This window comes from Caloenas nicobarica, chromosome 3, assembly GCF_036013445.1.
Source record: "Caloenas nicobarica isolate bCalNic1 chromosome 3, bCalNic1.hap1, whole genome shotgun sequence".
Classification (NCBI taxonomy): domain Eukaryota; kingdom Metazoa; phylum Chordata; class Aves; order Columbiformes; family Columbidae; genus Caloenas; species Caloenas nicobarica.
In genome coordinates, this window is record NC_088247.1 from 105,937,198 (window position 1) to 105,960,512 (window position 23,315).

At 46.9% G+C, this 23,315-nt stretch overlaps 1 protein-coding gene across 5 annotated transcripts in view; it reads left to right on the top strand.

Moving 5' to 3' along the window:
- The first annotated feature begins 1,674 nt into the window (after positions 1 to 1,674).
- The window catches only part of FOXN2 (forkhead box N2), a 36,089-nt gene continuing 14,448 nt past the window's right edge, over positions 1,675 to 23,315 (top strand). For 2 of the 5 annotated variants that reach the window (XM_065632625.1, XM_065632629.1), the window contains exons 1-2: positions 1,675 to 1,717; positions 16,057 to 16,607. In XM_065632625.1, coding sequence (XP_065488697.1) covers positions 16,071 to 16,607 — 537 coding nt within the window. In that variant the 5' untranslated portion in view covers positions 1,675 to 1,717; positions 16,057 to 16,070. Of the gene's footprint in view, positions 1,718 to 3,181; positions 3,307 to 10,289; positions 10,382 to 14,223; positions 14,368 to 16,056; positions 16,608 to 23,315 lie in introns of those variants that run through there. The other 3 variants (XM_065632626.1, XM_065632627.1, XM_065632628.1) reach the window with 3 other exon arrangements.

A 23,315-nucleotide genomic window follows, 5' to 3' on the forward strand; every position in this document is an offset into this window, starting at 1 on the left:
ACTAAAATATAAAAGGTGAGAGGGCATACATTCTTACTAAAACTCAGCTTGTGTTTTTAAAGGGTAAATGAAAAAATCTGTGAGCAGCTCTGATTTAAAGGCCAGGGTGTAATGCAACCAAGGGGTGGGAACAGGCGCCACGGGCTGTGGCCCACACCAAACCTTTCATGTAATAAACCGAAGCTGAAAGGATCCCGGATTCAAACATCTCTCTTTCAGGTTGCCACCTGGCCGGGCAAAAGGCAAGGCAACACACCCTGATTCCAAGAGGCAAACAATGCTCGGTTCGGCCTCATTCCTCCTCCCTCGGAAGCCACCGAGGTGTGGTAGCAACCAAGGCAAGCTGCAGCGCACGCTATCTGGAGGTGGAGGGATGGGAATTTAGGCAAAAGAGCCTCTTACAGGGACAGCGTTGCTGGTACCAGCAGTGCTAGGTCTGGTTTTAATGGTTTAGGAATGGAGGGTGCTTTCAGCATTAGGTTGCTTTAGTAATACATAATTAATATAAGTGCACTTCCATTGTCCGCCAAGAGGGCGGGAAGGCCCTGGCTGACTTCTGAAGCTGTAAAAAGAAAAGGTTGAATGAATCGTAATGTATTCAATCAATGGGAATTAGGTAGGAGCAAAATGAAAGTTGCTGAGAACAATTTATCCTGGTCGAAACTGTGCAGCTGGACTCTGTTTCCAAAGCACATGGTGCTTCACGGCACAGTAGAAGGAGCCTGTACATGCTGGGCTGAGCCTCCAGGCCACTGGATTCTATCCTCTGCCCTTGGGAGAAGATTCTGCCTGCTATAATCCTGGGCTTAATTCATCCTCAGTCTTAAAAAAACAAGAGGCTGTTCTGTGAAATTATTTCAAATTTTTAAAAAAACAACAACTGGTTCCTGCTAACGTGGAGAGGGGGAATTTCCTTGAAACACGTTCCCATCCTCCCTTATAAGTAAAATAACTGCAATGCATCAAGAGGCAGGTGAAAACTGAGCGTCCTTCAGAAGGCAAGGAAACCTTGGAAGGGTGAATAAACTTTTTTGCAGCAGCAGATCAGCCGCAGAACATTTCCCCCGTGAGCAACTTCCCAAGGTTCTCTTTATTGTGTTGTAAAACTGCAAGTGTACGCTGGACTGTAAAACCCCGCTAAGCAAACAGCAAAGTTCTCGCCCTGAAAAGCTTAAAGCCGAAGGCACGAGTGGAGGACAATGCGCTACAAGGCAAGGCAAACACGGCGGCAGCTTCATCTTTGTTAAGAGGGCAAAAAAATAATAAGGAAGGTTTAATGTCACGGGAGAAATGAGAAAAAGGGGAGGCAAAAAAATTGGCAAAATACACCAGCGCACGGTGGGCGAGGGGAAGAGGAAAGGGAAGTGAAACTAAAAGGAGGGTTTATGTTTTTAAACTTGGGGTTTTTTGGGGGGTGTTACGTGGGGAATGGAAAGTTTTCCCAGCAGGTGAGGATGCTCGGGGAGGGACGAGCAGCCCGGGCGCGCTCCCAGCCCGCAGCGCCCCGGCGGCCCCGGGGTGGCGGCGCTGCCCGGCGGGGCGGGCCGGGCCGGGGGCGGTGTCGGCGGCGGAGCGGGGGGGCGGGTTGTTCCCGGTTGCCATGGGGAGGCGGGGAGGGCGGTGCCGCCGCCGCTGCGCAGGGAGCAGCTGCTCCCTGACACATCCCCCCGCTGCCATATTGTGTCCGCGCTGCCGGCCGCACGGCTTCATGACCGCGGTGAGTGGAGTCGCCGGCCCCTCAGCGCCCCCCCCGCCCCCAGCTCCCTCGCTCCCCACGCTTGTTTTTGTCCCTTTTTTTTTTTTTTGTTTAGTTTCTGGGGGTTTAGAGGTTTTGGTGGGTTGGGGTTTTTTGTTTCTGGCGCTCTGGGAAGGTTTCCTGAGGGAATGGAAAGCGCGGGGAGCGGCGCGGCGGGTCCGGCTGGTGTCCCCCTCGGGGATGCTGCGCCCCGCGCGTGCAGGGGGGGCAGCGACCCGCCCCCTCCCCCCGCGTGGGGACGACGCGCGGTGGCGGCGCTTCCTCTTCAACCCGTGTCGAGGGCGGCGCGGGGCGTGGGGACCCCCCCACGCGGCGGCCGTGCCGGGAGCGGGGCCACCCCCCCCGCCCAGGTCCGTCCCCAGGTCCGTCTGTCCGTCCGCGGGTTTTCCGCGGGTGACCTCCCGCGGCCGCGCGGGCCCGCGCCTCCTACGCGCCTCCCGGCGGGGTGGTGGAGCCGGGGCCTGCCCGGGGCACTGACCCCGCAGCGCGGCCCTGCCGTGCCCCTGCTCTCCGGGTCACCCCACAAAACCCCGAAGCGGTTTATTTAACTAAACGATCACTCCCTTGCGCCCCGTTGTCCCCAAAATAGGTAGGAAGCCCCCCACGGGTGTGCGAGGGGTCCGTGGTTTGCAGAGGCGAGGGGAGAGCAGGAGAGGTGTTACGGGGGTCCCGCATTTTGAGGTAAAACGCTGGAAACTACTCGTGAGGTGCTCGAGGCAAGGCTGGGATCTGCACGTGGCCCGTCCGAGTTTTCTGGCTTTTGGGGGTTTTTTTTTTGGTGGAGTTGGGTGGTGAAGCGCAGCGGTGGCTGAGGAGCAGCATCCTGCTCCTGCTCGGACACGCAAATATTCCGGCTCTCCCGGTTTATGTGGGAGTGGGAACGGGCTTTTGTTCGTAAAGATTTGGATTCCGACAAGGCCCAGACAAAGAGTAGGGAGGAAAAAAAGTAAAACCAGAAAATAAGGAGTAACCTTGAGCAGGGCTCAGTAAACTCACCTCCCCACCTTGGTGACTGCCTAGGGGTGGACATTATGTGCAAAACGTAAAGTTGAAAATGCTGAGTTATGTTTGACTTGAATGCTGTGAAAGTCACTTGATTAGGTTCGTGGCTAACTTGTGAAGTCAAGATGTTTTTATATATGTACATATATATATATATATATATACACACACACACACACATGCACAGACACTCTTTCTCCAAATCTTGTTACCGGTGGACTTGCATTTACATGGACTTTGGTAACAGGTCGGTTGTAATATACTGACATGCAAATCAATTAACTTCTGTTGTGTTTCTTGGTTTGGGGTCTTTTTTTACCTCCTAGAAGTCTGTTGTGGTGCTATATCCATGCAAGATAAATTAAGCCAGTGTAATGTCAGAAAACTTGAACTCGTTTGCAGTTGTTTTTCTTTTCTTGGCAGGTGCTAACTCACATTTCCCAAGCTCTGCAGAAGATAGCTGGATGGATCAGCTCTGAACTGAAAACTGTGTAGTAGCAATTAACATGGCACAGGGCTTGAGCTGATGAACTTAGCCGAGTGCCAGGGTATGTTATTTCGGAGCTTGGCTGTGTGCTGCCGCAGCAGTTTGGCTTCTGCTGGGGGCACGCTTGTGTCTAGCTGCATGACTGGGGTTTTGTAGAAATACCGAGGAGGTGGTAATGTTTGCTTTGTATATTTGAGTTGCTTAAAATATGTATAGGACTTTTCTGTGCTCTTAGTCTTTTTTCCTGCCCCCCCACCCCAAATGACCCCCCACCGAGCAGTGCCAGTGCACAGGGTGTTTACGCTTGGAGAGCATGGTGGAGATGCTGTGTTGGCTCTACCTGCAGTGCTGCCCTGGGGAGCAGGGGGCTGGGAGGAGCTGGGAACACCAACCCCACATTGCTTCAGGTGTGTGGCCTTGAGTGCTCTTGAGGACCTTGCTGGAATGAAACTCGGCTGATGTCTTCGTTGTCAGCATCTTGACCAGAGAATGAAATTGTGACCCCTTTGGGTGCTGCTGCCAAGGCCGTACAGAAGGATCTCCATAGGGATTGCTCAGCTCAGAAGTAAGATTTTTTGTTTGTTTTACCCAAAAGGAACACCAATCAAGGAGCATGCTGCCTCAACAGCTCCAACTACCACAGGTTTTCTGCTAGAGGAGCCTTGCCGTGTCCTCTGGGGAGCTTGAGATGGAAGGCACCAGCATTCCCAGCAACTATCTCAGTGTCAGGACATGCTAGTCCAGTAACAGAACAGATACAGGGATATGTAGTGGTCCTGTCGGACTAGAAAAAGGACTGCCTGGTGAGCGGCTGTAGTGCCTGGGAAAGAAGGCAGAGGCTTAAAGCCATGTGAAGCTCATTTTTACCATCTCTTTTAACCATAGGCTTTTCTTGCTCAATGCAGTTGGCTTGGAAACCTGATGCATTGAGCAAAGGCAAACTCTTTTGGTGAAGGAGATAGTTTGGCACTTGAAGATGCTATGTATGGATTTAGTTTAAACTGATGAGAAACTGATGCAGTTCTTGCATGGAAACACTGCTTCCCATAAAAACAGTGGAAGTTTTGATGCTGGTTTCACTGCGTTGTAATTCCACCTTCCTCCCACGTTGTCATTTCTTGGCTTCTTATTGTTGGGGTTAAAAGGAGCTGGTATTTATGGCAGGAAATATCCCAGGCACACAGAAGATCTTTCCCAAATACAAGTTCATGTTACCTTATCAGAATGAGCTGGACAGCGGGATTATAGCTGTCAGGGTGTCAAAAAGTAGGAGTGTTGGCAGGAAGGATGGTGTGCCTGCAGCCACCACTGCTGTGCATCTCTTACATTATTCCCTCAACAGGGTGGTCTTACTGCGCCACTGTGGTGCAAAACGAGCTGTGTCAAATACACCTTTCCTTTCCTGGCTGTAATTCATGCAACTCAGCCTTTAGTCCCCGTAAGTAAAGGCTGTCGGCGGTATGGGTGCATGCTCACTACCTTTTAGCGCAGGTGTGAATTCTGTCCGTTTTATTCCATTTGGCTCCTTGAGTTTTCTTTTTATGGCTGTTGCGGTTCCTTTCCCTCCCGCTAATGAGGTGTATTGTGTGTAAGCTGTCACTGTATTGATTGTAACTTTTTGAGGGAAGTAGATGGAGGCAGTGAGTGCCTCATCCTCGCATATGTGCCTCGCCCCTTGACAACCGAAATGGTGTTGGGCAACTTCCTGCACTGAGATGCTGTTGTCAGCGGCACTGGGTGACTCACGTCAGCACGCGGCTCCGTCTCTCGACAAGTGCGCGCTTGCAGGCTGCAAACCCCGTCCGCATCCCGGCACAGCAACTGAGAGGGTCGGTTTGAGTGCGTGCGATGTGTCTCTTACCAGGTCAGTTTCCAAAGAAGATACCCAGAAGTAAAGCAAGAAAACCCTGAGATGCTACTTCAGTTTTATTCTGGCTGGACCTTTATGTGTGGTTCGTGTTTATTCGTTCCCTGTTGTGTTGCACGTGCCTTCTGTCTTAGTGCGTGCTCTGTGATGATGAACTGTTCGTCCCATGCTCGCCATGCTGGGTAAAAGCACACAGCAGTGCTCTAGGTTACGGCTGCAGAAGCACGAGGTTTGGGTCACACTCGCTTTTGGAGAGTGCTGCTGGGTGCTCCGCAGTGCTGAGTGCCCAGCGGTCTGCACAGTCAGCAAGCGGGAAGACTGGCTGTTGTGTCTGGGGTGGAAACACCCGTCTTACCGAATGGTTGCTCACGTACCAGGACCATTTTAAGAGAAGCCTGGAATTTGTGCAGATAAGAAGATTTATACCAAAAGACAACTATCTGGATTTTGACCTTTTTTTTTTTTTCCCCTCTAATGTGTTCATTTTTTTTTTTCTTTTGTGTTTAAACTCAGCTTGGAGCTCCCTACTTTTTTCTCAAAGGTTAGGGTGTGTTAGAGTCTCCATTAAACTGGCTACTGCTGCTGCAGAAATCACCCCCCACTGCTGCTCTTCTGCACACTCCGCAAGGATTAGTCTGTAAGTTGGGCATATTTTCACCCAGTTCCCACTAGCAGGAAATCCTAATATGATTTACTCGGGTCAGCAAGACCTGTGTGTGTTGGCTGCCTTGCAGGATAGCAGTTGCGGTCAACGGTGTTTGACGCTGCTTCTCCGGACTTGCTGGTGGGGTGGGTTTGAAATGCAGGGCTGGGCTGAGATCAGGTCTGCAGCCTCGAGCTCCAGCGCTTGTGGCTGTGTGCGGGACTTCCTCTGCAGCTGGTGACAAACCCGGTCTTTGCGTTACAGCCAAAGACCCGCACGCCTGGACGTGCCTTTGGACGGCATCATTAGGTACCTTTGACTCTGTTGTCGTGACCGTGTTTTCCACCTGTTAAGCACTGGATGGGTGTGATGTGGGTGACGCTGCTCGATCCTCCTGTTATTTTACTTACGCATCTGGGTGTCCCACCAGTGTGCGTCGTACGAATTGCCATTGCGTTTTTATTGTGGACTTCATGATGTGTGACTGGATGTATTCACAAAGCCCATCTCCTGGAGCAGTTTATCTTGATACCATGCTCAGGCTTTGTTTCTTCTCTCAGATTATTTTCAGTGCATTCCTATCTTGCTGGTTTGTAGCTGCTTTTAGTTTCCCAGTTCACGTGCGGTCCCCTGCTTACTTCCTTTTGAACACTCTTGCTGCATTACATTGTGCTTAGATTTGGGGCAAGTATATGGTTCCTTAAAAGCTGATTACTGGGTGTGGAGAAATCTCAGCAACTGGAGAACTTGTGCAAAGTAGAGCTGAGTGACTGTGAGCTGGGAAGCTTGCTGCCAAGCAGCAGCCAGTCATCCTTCATGCTCTGGTGTCTGAGGAACATCACCAGACCAGTTATCAGCCAGTTTGTTTTGGTTTAGGGATGTTGAGAAGTCAGAAGTAAGAGCTAGTAAGCTTTTGAGCTTTTGACCATGCCATATGAGAAGTGTCAGGTGGCATCTTGGGCTTGGACGGTCTACTTTTGCTAGCATGGGTGCCTTTCCTCTGTGTTTAGAGAAACTTCTATCTTCTGAAGGTGTACCTCAACATATAGATCCTGTATGATTAAACTGGGCAATTTTTCTATACGAGAAACCAACTTGGTCCAGTTGCCCTAGCGTGCAGCCACCATATAGAAGAAAATATGATTTTATGCTACAACCATTATAAGCAGAGGGATGATTCTGATATAAAGTGATTTGGAAACAGAAAGCCAAGTTCAACAGTTGTGGAGTAAAATTAAGAGCGAATTGGCCAGGGAAGCTCAGCACAGTGCAGAGCATCGCTTTGCCATGCCAGGGACTCTGGAGCAAAACTCGTGCTTCGGAAGCTGGAGCTGGGAAACAGTGATCGGTGGCAGCTTTGTGGTCACGGAGTTGTGCTGGTAATGTGGCGGTGGCTTTGTGCCACAGCTGCGATGCTGCTTTTAAATTGAACCTTGCGGAAGGGTCACTTGGAAGCTTCAAATTTTTGGTTTTCAGCTGGAAATAGGGAGTTCCGGTACTTCAAGGCTGAAGAAGGCAGAAAAGCTGGATGGAAATGATAGCGCTATGTTTTCTAGTGTTGGTAAATTGGTACTGACACCAGCTGAAATGTAACTATATTCACTTCCATTTCAAGGTGATGGTAGGGAAACGTGTGAGAGAGTTACCCTGGAAAGAGAACTAGCATCAGAATTATTTTGCAAGGCATTTGCTCAAATGGCTTACTTGTGAACATATCAATGGCTTACATTTTTTTTGCATTTTAGTCCATTTAGCAAGCAATGTACTCAATTTAAGGAACATGACCCAAAGGCATGTTTTGAAAAGCTGCTATTAGCAGTAAAGCATTTTTCTTTTTTTTTTCCCTCCCTTTCTGTGACACCAAGGGTTTTTCTTAATAGTTTAGATTTCGCTGCTGGATTTTTTAGAAAATTTTTTTCACTTGCCAGTTTCTTAGTTAGACTGTTTTCATGTGCATGTTTTAAATCTGAGGCACAGGGAGCCCTGTCCAACAGTGACTGCAGCCTTTGGAAAGGCTTCACGATTGCAAAGTCCCTGCAGACAGCGCTGGAATGAACAGCCCGGAGCCTCCGGGCCATGCACAGGGTCTGAATTGGGGCCTGGGCCTGTTCGTGACTTGACATATCATTTTTGTTGCAGACATTTATTTCAATCACAAAACCCACTTGTGCGTGTGTATATGTGTACTTCAAAAAACAAAAAACCAAACTTTTTTCATACAAGTTAGATCTCAGATGAAATCTTTCTCTCACTCCCTGACCTTCCCTGGGCTATGCTAAGGGTTTGATCCTTTCCCTTTTTGAATTTTACAGTGTTTCTTAACTTTTCTTGGTACTGGACCTTTTAATTGGTTTTCATTACTTTTTTTTTTCCTCCTCCTTCCTGCCTTTAATTAGATCAGAGAGTGTGGGAGAATATTGACATTAAAGGGGTATTAAAGTGGGAGAGGCTTGGAAGTATTTCAGCAAATACCTGGAAACACTCTCTTATCCTTTGAGCCTACCGATGCCAAGGTTAAAAAGAAACCCCTGAGCTTGCTTACGACTCTTATGGCTTGTCTGGTCCTTGGTTTTTTTGTTGTTGTTTTGGGGTTTTTTGGTTCATTTGTTTGGTTTTGGTTGTGTGGGTTTGTTTGGGGTTTTTGTTATTGTTTGGTTTTGTGGGGTTTTGTTGTCGGTTTTTGTTTTCAGACTGGATTCGAGAAGTTGATAACCACATTTTAATGTTTTTTTTTTGTTGTTGTTTTTTTTTTTAAACAATTATTTTTAATTTCCCCCCTGTTGCAAGCCAAGAGGAGCTGCCCACTCTTCTCTGCAGACAGCAGGTCCTGGCTTGCTGACATCTATGGCCGAGAGGTGGTTTTGTCCCTGGGAGACTGTAATGCTTTTAGTCGTCTTGGATACGTGACATCATATACTGTTGTAATCAAATATAGGCCTTTTGCAGGGCTGGCGGGGGGCTTTTGGGCTGACCTCCAGACCACTGAGCCGCCCGTGTGAGGTGGGCAGGGGCTGGAGCTGGGCAGCCTGAGACAAAGGAGATGAAGGAGGGGGAAAGGTTAAATTAATGGGGGGAAAAATGGTCTGGTGTCATGCTCTTAATGCTCCAGGTCAAGCGGATGTGGTGCTTTTCATCAATGGGTTTTCACTACTTGTGCCAAGATTTTTATTGTTGCTCTTCCTTCTAATGCACGAAAACTTGTAGCTGGTCCTTTGCCCTGTGCATATTGGCTTGAAAGTTCATCCTAAACCTGTATAAGTGAGCGGTGACAGTAATTTATTTGTGTAATTCTTGGGCTGTTTTAACAACACGATATCTACATTGGTGTATTTAAATCAGGACAGTCCCTGCTGTCAATATGCTTCCCATAAATGCAAGGGAATATGAAAAATGAATAGAAGAGTTTGCTATTGGTTTAGTTGTTTGCATGCAAAAGCATGTACTGATCTTTCTAAATACTCTCTCAGAGCCTGTATATGTTAGTGCTAAAGTTGCAGAGTACACAAACAGCCCAGTTCTGTGGCTAAGGCTGGTGTGCCCTGAGCTTGTTGCAGAGAGGGCAGTTGCAAAGCTGCTATCATTAACATGTGATATGGCTAAAAATATCTTATTTTGGATTGAAATAATATTCTACTCCTTAGACAATGCATGGTGACATTTGGGAGGGGGGTGTTTTTTTTTTTTTTTTTATTACATCTGGAGGTAAATGACTGCACTGTTAGCAGGTTCCAGGTCTCCCCACTGCTAGCAGAGGTGACCTAGTTGCTTGGCTGGTCCTACAGAAATAAATAGGTTGTAGAGAGGGTTGTCCTAACCTGGGGCACTGATGTTGTGCAGATGACAAATGGCACCTTTCATCTGACACCACTGGAGAGTGAAAAAGGGTCAAGCAGCGGCTCTGCTCATGCACTAATTTGGCACAGACAAGGCTGTGCCATCTTTTAACAAAAAGGCTGAAATCTTTCTTGCCGGGTAGGTGAGTCCAGGCGTGGTGACTGTAGTACTAAAATAGTGGCTATACACCATCATCTGCAATGCTGCTGGTTTTGTAGATCGTCGCTTTTGGTGGGATGGAGGTGTCTGCTACAGCTTTTTCCCCTGGACCTGCCCCAGCAGACTTCCAGTGTTGTTACCCGGTTGGCCTAGGTTAAAGCAGCTTTGTCTTCATGAAATGCTGACGCATCAAAGCACTCATTTCTGTGGCAGAACATAGAGATGCTCAAGGTCTTCTGTCAAAATAAAGTTGTAGCTGGGGGTTTGCAAACCTGGTTTAACCCCAGATGTGCTCTGCTAGTCTGAGGACCTTGCAGCCCTCGTAACTGTTCATAAATTTAGCTCTTCAGTGAGTTTGAAAGAAGATTGCGAAAAATATTGTCTTGTGGTGTTGAATCTCTTTCTCTGATCTGTTAGGTCTTCTCTGGACCTGATTGCCTCCTGAATATACCTCCAGCCTTAATCAGCCCCTTTGGACCTGGGCTGTGCTGTCTGGGTAGCAAGCAGCCTGGAAGAACAGGACTTCACTGGGCTTTGGGTGCTGGACCAGTGTTTATTGGAAGGGAGCTCCTCTCCTGGCTTTTCCATGCACTCTTGAGTGATGCCAAAAATCACAAGACTGCCGGAATGAAGGTTGTCTCTCTCGCCTCATTTCTGGTGCACCCTAACATTTATTCGAGTACTGTCATTTGATTTTGCAGCCTTTTAATCTTCTTACCCAAGAATCATAGTCCTCTGTCTATAATTACCATGCAAAATAACGTGGACCTCTGCTGCAGTACTTTGTGTTTGAGGAGTAGGTGTTTTGGTTCGCTCTTCATTTGAAGGTGTTTACACGAGATGGATGCTTCAATTCCTTAGGATTTGGATGCATGATGCTTTTAGGTTTTGAATACTTCGGCTATCGGTTGCAAATGTTAATACTAATTACCAGCAGCGTGCTGTGTTACTGCATACTTACTGGTAGGTCAAAGCTCATGGGACAGAGCGTAAACTCTTGCACGTTTTTCAGAGGTGTGCTTAAAGCACATTATTTCTGCATTTGCGTAGCTGGGGGTTGCCTTTCGGCCCTGCTTGAGGGGCAGGGACTGTCCCCAGGGGAACTGCAGCAAGTCTCTGGGCATTCAAAGTGCCAGCCGGAGAAGTGGGTTAAATGGTTGCCATCTGCCATCCTCCTTGGGTCAGAAGTGGCTCAAGGAGAGCTGTAGGAGGGCGACAGGGAGTGTGTCTCAGCAGCTGAGCAGGTGCGTGTCCTTTGGAGATGGTTTTCTTCCAAGGCTTCTGCTGTCCCTGGAGTAGCTGAAGAGGTGGGGAAAGTGCCAGTAAAGAAGTGAAAGATACATTTCATTGAGTGGCCTCGCAACGCTCCTGTATGCTTTTAACCTTGCCTTTCTGCTAAGTTTCCCTCTCCCCATCCCTGTTTCAGATCAGCTTGGGTGGGAGCACTGTGGAGAGCAGGTCCTAGGGCCTACCTCTAACCTCGTTTGCATCAGCCCTACTAGCTGTTAACAGTGAGAAACGTTAGGAAAAAATCTGAGCATCCAAGTGTATATGGTTTTATCACGATGTTGCATGGGAGAGCTTCTGTGGTCTTCTTAGTCTGCTCTCCTTGCTCTTCCAGTGGTGTTCCTACTGGGTCATCCCTGACCACAAGACCCTGCTAGCTTACAGCAAAGATGGCTTTGGTGAATCATATAACCCTTCTATAAAATATTGAACCCAAATACTGGAAGAGGTAATCTTGAAAATGACAGCTTGGAAGCTGTGTTCTCACAGTCCCACCTGGTTATGGCCAGGCGGAGCACACATGGAGAAAAAGAAATTGTGAGGTTTGGATGTCATTAAGGGTTTGCGTGAGTGAAGAGGGGCTTTGGAGACCATGCAAGCTGACCACTTGGGTGTCTCCAGATAGACTCTGGTGGCATTGCTGTACCTCCCCACCAGGCTGCTACCAGCAGAAAGCAGTGCTGTCTCAGATGAATAGATAGAGATGGTCCTATGGGCTGCATGGCCCTTGTGGGCTTGAGAGGTGAGGAGATCCTGTGGTCCACGTGGCCCTTGGGTGCTTGGGAGGTGAGACAGGCGTTAACATATCTGTTAATGAGCCCATCTGTGGAGTCAGTACCCCTTGGAGTTGTGGTGGTTGATCTTTGCCCAGGGGAACGGCGAGATTTGATGGCTTTGCAGCCCTTTGTGGTAAGGAGGCTGCCAGTGTTGGCGTCTGCTTCGGACTGATGCAGCAGGAGGCCAGAGTAAACTGGACAGAATTAGAGGTTACAATATTACGAGATCAAGCAAAGCAAGGGTAGGTTAGCATCGTATAAAGCACATTATGCCATTGGGGCTGAGGTGGTGCTGTCCAGGAACACTGGCTATCTCCAGAAAACCAGCTCCAACGGTTGATGGTCCTTGACGTTACCACTCACTGCTGCCATCATAATGGAGTTAAGTATTACTTAATTAAAATAACTCTGCTGTTTCTATATTTAAATTATCCTCAATGCAGCATTCAGTTTAGACCACTGGAGAACACCCTTTGAAAAATGCAGTAGTTACAGAACTGTGATTTTAATTTTTGTCTTATTTATTAGGTTATAATAGTCTAATAATGGCCTTCATAGCTTTCTAGAAAAAAACGTTTTCATTTCTGCTGATGTATTCATGTAGAACATGTGCGAGGTGGTGGCCTAGGCACTAAGAAGGTAATATGAGATGTGGATTTTTGTAATGCATCTACTAAGAGAAACACGGCACTAGCCTACATTATTTACTGCAAGCGTATTGCTTGCAATTTTTTTTAAAGTAGGGTATTAATTATTCTAATGATTCTCTGCTAACATATAATAGCATGCAAACAAATAGCGCATTGACACCACAAAGCCTACCTGATTTTATGTGCCAGTTTAATAAATTAATATGATTTTCTTTCCTCTATATTTTGAGACTATAAGCGTGCCCAGGCCATATTTGAGTTGTAAAACAGACTTCGTTGCCCCATTTCACCAAAGAAATAAATATAGGGACCTAATACTTGCATGTGTTTGTGTGTGCATGTGCATTTTGTTGATCTACTGTGTTGACTGAAGATTTGCAAAGGGATATTTCGTGCAACATGAACTGAGTGCTAAAATTATTAATACATGGCTAAGAGGTGTAAGCTAGTATGTAGCTGGCAGAAGAGGCGCTGAACAAACAGGTGAAGTGAATCGTTACAAGGAAAATGGTGCAACTCGTGTTGTAGCAGATTTGGGGTTTTTCTCACTGCATGAATTTTATCACTAGCTCTTTGTTTTTTTTTTAATTTCAGAAAGGGTTGAAAAAGTGACATAAACATATGTATATATTGCTGTGTTTAACGCCAGCAGTCACTGACTGCCAATATAAATCTGCTCTGGGCGCTTGGGGGAGAAATAAATTGTAGGGAGAGCAAAGCTATTTTTGACCAGCTATTTGAGCAGTTCGCTTTATTTATTTATTTATTTATTTATTTATTTAAATAACCAAGCTGGTAGTTAATCATGCCCATCCCTGCACTTAAATAGAAAATTTGGGGATGGTTTCCAGCACTAGTACTAGTAAGCATAGGTAGAGGTGTTACTGTCAAAGTAGCTTTGCACTTGCTGGTGCGAAAGCATATAAGCAGGTGAAGAGAGAAGTCGTTGCTGGTGTGAAACCCAGTCTGTTTTCTGGAGGAGTGTGCTGGTTTTGGCTGGGATAGAGTTAATTTTAATTCTAGTAGCTGTATTTTGGATTTAGCGTGAGAAGAATGTTGATAATACGCTGGTGTTTTGGTTGTTGTAAGGATTTCTTTGGCTTCCCATGCTCTTCCAGGTGCACAAGAAGCTGGGAGGGAGCAAACCCAGGACAGCTGACTCAAGCTGGCACAGGGGTGTCCCTTACTGTATGATGGTGTGCTCAGTATATAAATGGGAGTTAGACAGGGTAAATGCCACTGCTTGGGAATGAACAGATTATCAGTGCCATGGGCGCTGAGCGATTGCATTGTTTTGTATATTCTATTATTATTATGTCTTCCTTTGCTGTCCTATTAAACTGTTCTTATCTCAACCCAGTTGTCTGGGGTTTTTTTTTTGGTTGGTTGGTTTTGGTGGGTTTTTTTCCCTTTCCAATTCCCTCCCCCATCCCACTTGAGGAGGAGAGTGAGCAAGCGGCTGCATGGTCCTGTTTGCTGGCTGGGGTTAAACCATGAGAGGGAGGCACAAATTCTGGACCCCACGCCTGCCTGGAATCAGGCAGGGGCTGGCAGGGCTCTGGCTCCTGCTGGAGAGCATAATACCGTTGTATCCTGTTGCCTTTCTATGTCACCGCATCGTGCCTTCATCGCATACATTGCTCCCTTCCTCCGAAATAAGTAGGCTGGGGAAATACACCTCCGGGCAGGCTGGGCAGTGTAGTTACAAGGACACAGTGAGGCTGTTGAGTTGGAGCCAGCCGACGGTGTGATTTTTTTGTAGGTGGAACAGCCAGAAGGTGTACACAAGCTGGCCGACTCCTTGCCTTCGCTTTGTAGAAGATGCCAGTGCATGAAGCCATGTGTTTACTAAAATCGGTTGTAAGGAAATATCCAGTAACTGCATAGAGCTGTCTGGTGAGACATGGTATGGAAACTGTCCTAGTCTTGCAATTGTGCTCTTGGAGTAGGAACTAGAGCATGAAACCAGGATGATAGCACATGTACAGTGACACAGAATTGTGGTGGGTCTTTCCTTTTTTCCCCCCCCTTTCCTTTTTTCCCCCCCCTTTCCTTTTTTCCCCCCCCTTTCCTTTTTTCCCCCCCCTTTCCTTTTTTCCCCCCCCTTTCCTTTTTTCCCCCCCCTTTCCTTTTTTCCCCCCCCTTTCCTTTTTTCCCCCCCCTTTCCTTTTTTCCCCCCCCTTTCCTTTTTTCCCCCCCCTTTCCTTTTTTCCCCCCCCTTTCCTTTTTTCCCCCCCCTTTCCTTTTTTCCCCCCCCTTTCCTTTTTTCCCCCCCCTTTCCTTTTTTCCCCCCCCTTTCCTTTCCTGGATTTTACAGTTAATACAAACCTCAGCTTTGCTGTTAAACTGCACCCATAGTTGGAGTGTCTTATGTTTATAGTAGGCTGGTATAGCCCCTGTACATGTAGATATACACACCAGATCTTTAGGGTGGTTTTGTTGGCCTGTACTTGTGGTACAGTTATGTTGGCCAAAGCCGTAGGTGCAGCGAAGCTCCAACGTGGTCACACCAGCAGAAAAACAGCTGTTAGCATAACATAGTTTGCTGGATGACATCTTTAAAACTCTGAGTAAGAAGATGCTTTATGGTAGCGTAATGCCTCTAAAGCATAGGTAGCCTGTTAGACCTGGCATTCTGGGTGGCAGTTTTTAGTATGTTTATTGTTTTAAATTTAAGGAAATGTTCAAAGCAAGCAGTTAGCTGTTCTTGCTGCAAGAGGCCTGAGCTGCCACCCCAGCAGGTGGTTCCTTCCCATTGAGAGCTGGTCGCACCACCCTCTGCTCTGCGGGGAAGCCGCAGTTAGAGCAGCAAGCCCTTGTGGGAGGGGAAGGAAGCTCTTTCAGACCTGGGCAGCTCCAGCTGAAACGATGGGCTGGCCACATCTTTCCCTGGTGGGAACAGGGGGGCAGTTCTTGGGAATGACTGCGGCTTGTAGAGGGTCGTAAAGACTTCATTTGTGCTGAGGCCACAGATTCACTTTATGCTGATTTAAGTTCTGCAACTTATTTTTTTTACTCTTTAGGCACCAAAGGCAAACACACCTAAATAGGGTCAAATTACAATACAATGACTATAACTGCAGAGTTAATGTGAGAGCTGAATGGATCAAATCCTACCTGTTAAGGTCTTTTTTCAGGTTTCAGATGTTGACATCAAAATAGCCATTATTTCTGTGTCCTAATTGGCATTTCAAGATAGATACAGCAGTTTCCAAGTCCTTACCATAAGTTCTGGTTATAGAATCACAGAATAGTTTGGATTGGAAGTGACCTTCAAAGGTCATCTAGTCCAACCCTCTGCAATGGACAAGAGAGTCCCAGTCAGCCCAGCCTTGAATTTTTCCGGGATGAGGCATCTACCACCTCTTTGGGCAACCTGTGCCAGTGTTTTACCAGTTATAAACCAGGGGGAGTTAACATGTGCTCATGAGATTACCAACACAACCAGCTTGTGTTGGACCCTGTCTCTCATCAGTGACTGCAGTATTCTTGCACAGCGTGGAGATGCTATAAACCTGTATTTGGGTTTGGTGGGCTGCCATTGAACATGATTTTGAAGGTTTGCATTGATTTCTGATTGTCTCTTTTGTTGCAGACTGATAAAGCTAAATGGGTCCAGTCACTGGAATGACTCCGGATAAGAAAGCTGAAACGCCAGGAACAGAAAAAGCTGCAGGACTACGTCAGTGTCATGGGATGGGAAGCTTGCCCGATGCAGGCGATGCCGGCAGGCCAAAGGCCACTGTGGTGGACAGAGATTCAGCAGATGATGAGCTCACAAATTTGAACTGGCTGCATGAAAGTACTAACCTTCTAACAAACTTCAGCCTTGGAAGTGAAGGTCTTCCGATCGTTAGCCCCTTGTATGACATTGAGGGCGACAGTGTGCCATCCTTCTCACCATCCTGCTACCAGAACCCTGAAAAGACATCCTCCACTTCCAAACCCCCTTACTCTTTCAGCCTTCTCATTTACATGGCAATTGAGCATTCCCCCAACAAGAGCTTGCCAGTCAAAGAAATCTACAGCTGGATCCTGGAGCGCTTCCCCTACTTTGCCACGGCACCCACCGGCTGGAAGAACTCGGTCCGACACAACCTCTCCTTGAACAAGTGTTTCCGAAAAGTGGAGAGAAGCCATGGCAAGGTGAGGCCTGGCGGGAGGGAGGTGGATCAAGGTTGAAAATCAGGGGAAAATGGAGAAGACTCTGTGGTTCTCAAGGATTTTCTTTTTTTTTTTTTTTTTTTTTCTTCCCCTTTGTGTCCTCTAACACTTCATCTGCAGCTGGAGATGGTTTGGAAATATGACTTCTGACAAATCACAGGATGACAAAAGTCTCTTGATTTTCTTTAGTACTGACCTGGGTATAGCCAGCTGTGCTGCATCCTTTTTAAAGCTGGCTGATGTGATTTGCAAAGGACCCTGTTTCCACTTACTTGTGATTTTGTTATCCTTCAATACCCACCTGAAACTTTAGACATCTGTCTTAGGATGTCTTTTTGCTGAAGCTTCTTAAACTGATGCTCTCTCTATTTTCCCATACTGAAATTTTGGGGTGTGTTCCTCCTTCCCTGCTTTTCTAGCACAGGTGTTGCCCATTCGAGTGCAGATGTGGTCTTCTGTAGGGTGCCCTTGCTTACAGGCGCGCTGTATGTACATGGCTGAGTGTTTCTCAGTCTAATAGCTGTCTGGAATATTAAACTGACTCATTCTTTCACTTGTGATCTTCTTTTACACTTAGCACAGCTCTAGCTTTCCAATTACCCTTAATTCCTGCATTTAATATACTATGTTGCTTTAACGTCTGTCATAACATAGCAGCGTGTGTCTCTGCATGGTGCAGACACAAGCTTAACTTCTTAAAGTCAAAGATACTCTTTTCTGTACAAATTCTTTCTTCTTCTGACTTCTATGATCTTACCAGTGACTTCCTTCCTCCCTCTCTCATTTCTCATCCTATTCCTTAAAGAGCCAGCTCTGGCTTAAATAAACCAACAAACCACATACCAAAAGTCAACAAACAAATCCTGGACCCCTGTGCTTGGAGATCAGCCTAAGTGGTAACAGACTTGTTATCAGAAAGGCATGCGATGCCTGGCGTGCTTGACAGCTTCTTGCTGTAGAGAGAGGTCCCGGAGCTGCGTGGGCATTGGGAAGGACTGCTTTGTCCTGTTCGCACTGAACATCACCACTCCTCAGTATCCATGCTTTTACAATAAATTATTAGGGTGTTGTTTTCCCAACCAGCAGCTTTGCCCTGAATAAAAAAAAAAAAAAAAAAGACTTTTTACTGCTGTGTGGCAATGCCAGAAACTCCCCCATAGCTGAGACCTGCTGAGTGTTAGGATGGGCTTTTAATGTGGCTCCAGGGGACTAAGATGCTGCAAGCTGTGTCTGTGTGAAGGACACTGACCTGAGCAGCAACCACAAGCTGCTGCAGATGGCAAAGGTCCCCTTAAAGGGCTGGGTATCTCTCTCCAAGAAGGGAGACATGAGTTTCAGAACAATTGGGGCAGGAAAGGGAAATCTAGAACCATAGAATGTCCTGAGTTAGAAGGGACCTACAAGGATCATTGAGTCCAACTCCTGTCCCTGCAGATGACAACCCCACAGTTCACACCATGTGTCTGAGGGTGTTGTCCAGTCTCTTCTTGAACACTGTCAGGCTTGGGGCTGTGACACCTCCCCTGGTGCATCTTCCTGCCATTCTCTCAGGTCCTATCACTGGTTGCCAGAGGGAAGGGATCAGCACCTGCCCTTCCTCCTCCCCTTGTGAGGAAGCTGTGGCCACCATGAAGTCTCCCCTTGGTCTCTTCCAGAATCCTAAATCTGTGTATGAGTTCCTGCTGTCTGTGGATCTGCCCTTTAATGCTCAGCCGTTTCCAGCCCGGAAACCCTCACCGCTAAGTAGTTATCAGCCAAACCTTGTGTCCTGGCATTTGGGCAGAAGGAGCTTGAGAGTGTCCGGTCCTCTCATCACCCTGCTGACTCCACCAGTGTTGCTGGGCTTGGAGTGGCTGAAAGAAAGCCAAAGGATGGCTTGCTGCTCGATGTGACACCTGTGGCAGGAAAAACAAAACATAAAGTAGGTACCACCACTACCGGTAAGGTGGTGCCAATATGCCCTGTCAGTGTTTTCACAAGGCTCTGAAGACTGCACATCTCTCTTAATTCTTAACAACAGAAACTGCATTTACCGAAAACAAAAAACAAACAACAAAAAAACCCCACACCAAAAAAGCCCCTCCTGAAACTTTGCTGAAGCTTCCTCATTTCCAGCACATAGTAGTTAAATCTTTACTTAGAAAAGGACCAGATGAGAACACTGCTCCAAATTTTTCCTGCAAAGTAAGTCTGACATATGCAGACTCCTCAGGGCATGACTGGAATGCTGCAGACCCCTTTGGATGAGCTCCTTATGTGTCACTTGCAGTGAGCGGCTGTAGTTTGCAAGCTCGTCTTGCTGATTGTGCCGCCTGTAACCATGCACTAGCAATGCCTCTAGGTGCTTCCCTGAGAGGCCAAGATAATTTTGTATTTTCTTCCTTTTTTCTTTGTTAATGGCATCTTAATTGTGTCTTGAAGACAGTATGGAGTCAGCTTTCTTCTGTCCAGAGTGCCCATGGAAGCAGAGGTGCTTATGACATTGTTGCATGAGGAGCATGTTTTGTTTTGTAATATCAGGGTAAGAAGGGTTTTAAAGCCTTTCAAATGAATCTGGGCTCTCGGATGAGAAGAGTGTAAAGTCTGACAGGAGGGGAGGGTCTGTGCCCCCGCCCATGCCAGGGCAGGCTGCATTCTGATACCTCCCTGGCTATTGGTGCCAGCTGTCAGCTACAAAGTCATCTCTTGGAGGTCTGGCAGCAGAACTAGGAAGAGTTCTTCCTCATCGTTGCCATAATGCTAATATTTTGGTTTGGACTTCACGTTTCAAAGTGAATCTCCTCATTTCCCCCTCCCCCACCCCCCCAGTTACCCGCATGAGCAGGCACTGCAGGGCAGTTTTGGGACTCAGGAACTGGATTAAGTTTGGCTGGTGCTAATCTGGAAGAGGTGCTGCAGGAGCATGCTTGCTGTGCCCTGACTGTGCCCAGACATTGTCCACAAGACCCTGCTGTAGGAGATGTGGAGTAAAGAAACCTCCCAGGCACATGCAGGTGATCCCCCAGCACCAACTCTCTCACTCTGCAGAGCTAATTCCACCAAGCTGCATCTCCTGGTGTTGCAGGCATAGTTGTGGGTGGTCATTCTGTTTGCACATATATTTGTATCAGCCAGATAAATACTCTGCCTGTCACAGCAGGCTGTGGGTGTTCAGGAGTCTACGATGGCATTCGGAGATTGAGGGGAGGCTGTCCTTGCTTGGATCACTGAAAAATATTTTATGTTGTGTTTTTCCTTTAATGAGTTGAAGGGTGCTGAGGGGAAAGTAACTGCTTTGAGATGTCTCAGGAACCAGCACTTCACTTGAGAGGAGGAACTTCTCATGCCATGGAAACAGGATGTATGTGCGTCAAATCTCTGCCCTACTAAAATATACATTACCTTTTCTGTATGCACATATTGTGGTGCTGCCGTGTTTGAGTGGTTTTCAAGGTACACCCCAGGTGATAGACTCACAAGCTGAAATACCCTTTATTAGAGTTGCAGTTGAGCTCATGTCTGCAGTTACCAGACAAACGAGATTTCGGTGGTTCTCTGGTAATGGTGGGTGAGAGCTGCAACTGATGAACAGTAAGGAGACAGTGCTGGAGCTGGTACCTGGGACACCTGCTTGACTTCCAGCGTACTTGCTGTGGCCATGGTGCCCCTGAAGATGAGGTGTGATTGTGGGTTAGTGATCCTCAGAAGTTACAGGCGATGGTCTTTGCATCTTAAGAACTGTCACACAGCTTGGGGTCAGGAGAAGAGAGGTCTACAGTGGGATATGGCTTTATTTGAGGGAGTGGTGTCTGATACGCAGCTGGGAGGACCTGGAATGAAAAGTGGTTTGGAGTTGGAAGTGCCGAAGAGCCCTCCTGCTCTTTCCTAGACTTGTTTTTACAGCTGTGGGTTTGGGCTTTTTTTTACTAATACCACTGGGGAGAAAAGGTGCGAGGAGGCGGGAGCAGCGTCCATGTCAAGCATCAATTTGGCATTCCACTGCTCAAATGGATGTGGCCCTGCCACTGTCTCCTCTGGCAGCTGGGGGAACAGGGCTTGAATATGTTCAAAAGGTCTCCCTTTGGTTTTGGTAGGAATGTGGTTTAGGTGATTTTTTTTTTTGCCTTCCTTTACGGTTTATCTTTTTTCTTTTTTTTAAAGTTTTTGAGAAGAGATCATGGTAAACAATCTTTGTGGCTGTTCAGATATCCAGACAAAGAGCAGGTCCCATCTATAAGCCTGTGGAGCTAGGAGAGAGATGTCTATTATCTGATAAACTTCTCGGTGAACGTATGATATACCTTCACGTATACAGACAATATTTTCCAGTGGTTGACCTAGCTCAAGTGGAAGCAGCTGGTGAGAGCTGCCCAAACCCAGTGGAGCCTCTGCCCAGGCCTGAAGCTCATGGGGGGCTTTCTGCAGTGTGGAGGTGGGTGCCCACCTCTGCAGCAACCCTGAGCCACCGGTACTGGCTGATTCCATTCACTTTGGTTGCTCCTTGGGCTTTCCTTGCTGGTCTGGTCGTACCCAGTGGTTGAACTTCACTGCTGGCAGGGCAGGAACCACTGCAGGTTGGTGGTGAAGGTAAAGGAGAAGTCTGCACCATGGGGGGCATCTTTTTTCCAGCACAGGTTGCTGTAATCAAGCCCCAGAATGCTGGGGGCTGGAAACTTAGTGTCTTTACAAAATAGCCCCAGTGCTTCAAAACGCGGGAATTATTTCCCTTCCCGGTTTCCTTTATTTGACCAGGTAAAATCCTACAAGTGAAATTAGAAATGTTAGAAATATGCAGAAAAAGATGATAGACAAAAAAATAATCTTGGAACAGTGTAACTGTTCATTTTGAGATGAAGAGTCAAAATGGCCTGGTGGCTGCTCCGCACTGACTCTGGAGGGCTGTTTCTGTACATGTTAAATAGAAGTTATGTGTACATTTCAGCTAGCACATCAACAGTTGCCCCACTGTTGATGTGAAATATTGACCTCCAGGGGCAGTTTAGCATTTTGGGTCATCTAGGCTTTGTCTTTGCTAGGAGAAGTGGCACAGTGTTTTGTTGTTGCTGTAGTTAGACTGCTGATTTGCTTTAAAGCTGGATGTATCTGTGTTCTGTGGGGTTTTCAGCTCCAGTTGTGCACGGCATTCCCCTAAAGCATGGCACTGACTTTGGACCTGTGTTGACTTCCCACTGTGTGTCTTTGCTCATCAGCAGATGCGAGTGCAAGGATGCACAGGAACAGCCCCATGGGCATCATCTCTATTGCTCAGTGTCTCCATTTAGTCCAAATAATGGTGGGCAGGAGTGTGATTTTTGCTTTACACCTAACCTAATCTTACTGCACAAAGAAGTACCCACCCCAAATCACTGTATTATATTATCAGGGCAGCAAGCTGGTGGGAAGATGAAAGAGGGGAAGCTAACCCCATTCTGGCTGCAGCCCACAGTTGAACCCAATTAGGTGTCAAGTGGAAGTGCTTGTCCTAAGTAGTAGATAAAAGGGTGTAGAGCAGTGGTGTGCTATTTGGGAGAGTTCCCACTGCTCCCTGAGGGCAAGAGCCTCAAAGCTACTGATGTGGGGGGAAAAAAAGGCAGAGCTGGGCAGGGTTGGGATGCGGGGGAAAGGGTTGGGGTCCAGCAGAGGTGCAGGGTGTTTGTCATTGAGATGATGATGGAGCCTGTTGGGAGGATACCCCCTGTAAGTACCTAGCCAGCTATGTCACCCCGCTAGCCACCAACAATGAGGCAATTGTCTGTTTAATTAAAGATAAGCTTCCTGATAGGTATCTTAAAGGCTGTACTCAGTTTTAGTATGAAAAGTTTAGTATAAGAAAGCTTCGGGTTAAAAAACAAAACAAAACAAAAACCAACTTTGAGAGATGCTGCAGCTCAGAGACATCTGTATGGACAATAGCTTCAACTAAAATTACAGAGCAGCATCTTTCTTTCTCAGCTGGAGCTCTCCCTGTTTTGATTTTTCACTATTGAGAGCAAATTATTTCCTCTTTTCAAGAAAAGTCCTGTGACTTAAACAGGACCACAGACTTACACACTTTTTGTGGGTCCATTTCTGTCTTAAATAGGTCATGGGGTATCCATCCATCTATAAAATGGTATTAATACCCCCTTGATACTGGCTGGAGGAGGCCATCTGGCTTCTGTGGGCTCGCAGGAGGTGCTCCATGAAGCTTGGGGTTTTGCTTTTGAGACTTTTCCCCAAAAAGTCCTATAGAAAGATCTTCTAATTCAGGTGTAGAGCTGCCCCATCCTTCTGCCATGTGCACGATCGCCCTTGTAACATCTGTTTTCCCCAAAAAAAACTGGTGCTTCTGCCTGTAGAGCTGTTAGCTGGAATATCAGGTCAGTGATTATAGAATTGTTTTAACTTTTCCTATATAATTTTCCTCTTTATGCTGCAAGAACTAGCAGGCTTGAAAAACAGGTTTTATAAATTTATATAGTAAGTATGTGAAGAAACCCTTGAGAGGAGCAAGAGATGCTTTATCTTGCTGAACTTTTGGCATATCAAATTTAATATCAAGAATGACTAGCACAGTGGTGCTTACATTGTTATGTGCATCAAAAAATACATTAATTAGGTTTTCAGATTTTGAAAAAGTGGAATAATCCTTTTCGTAGCTGAGCATCCAGCAAGTTGCTTTGACAGGGTGATGTAAAGTTAAATTAGTACGTGGCCATATCTAAGCAAAGG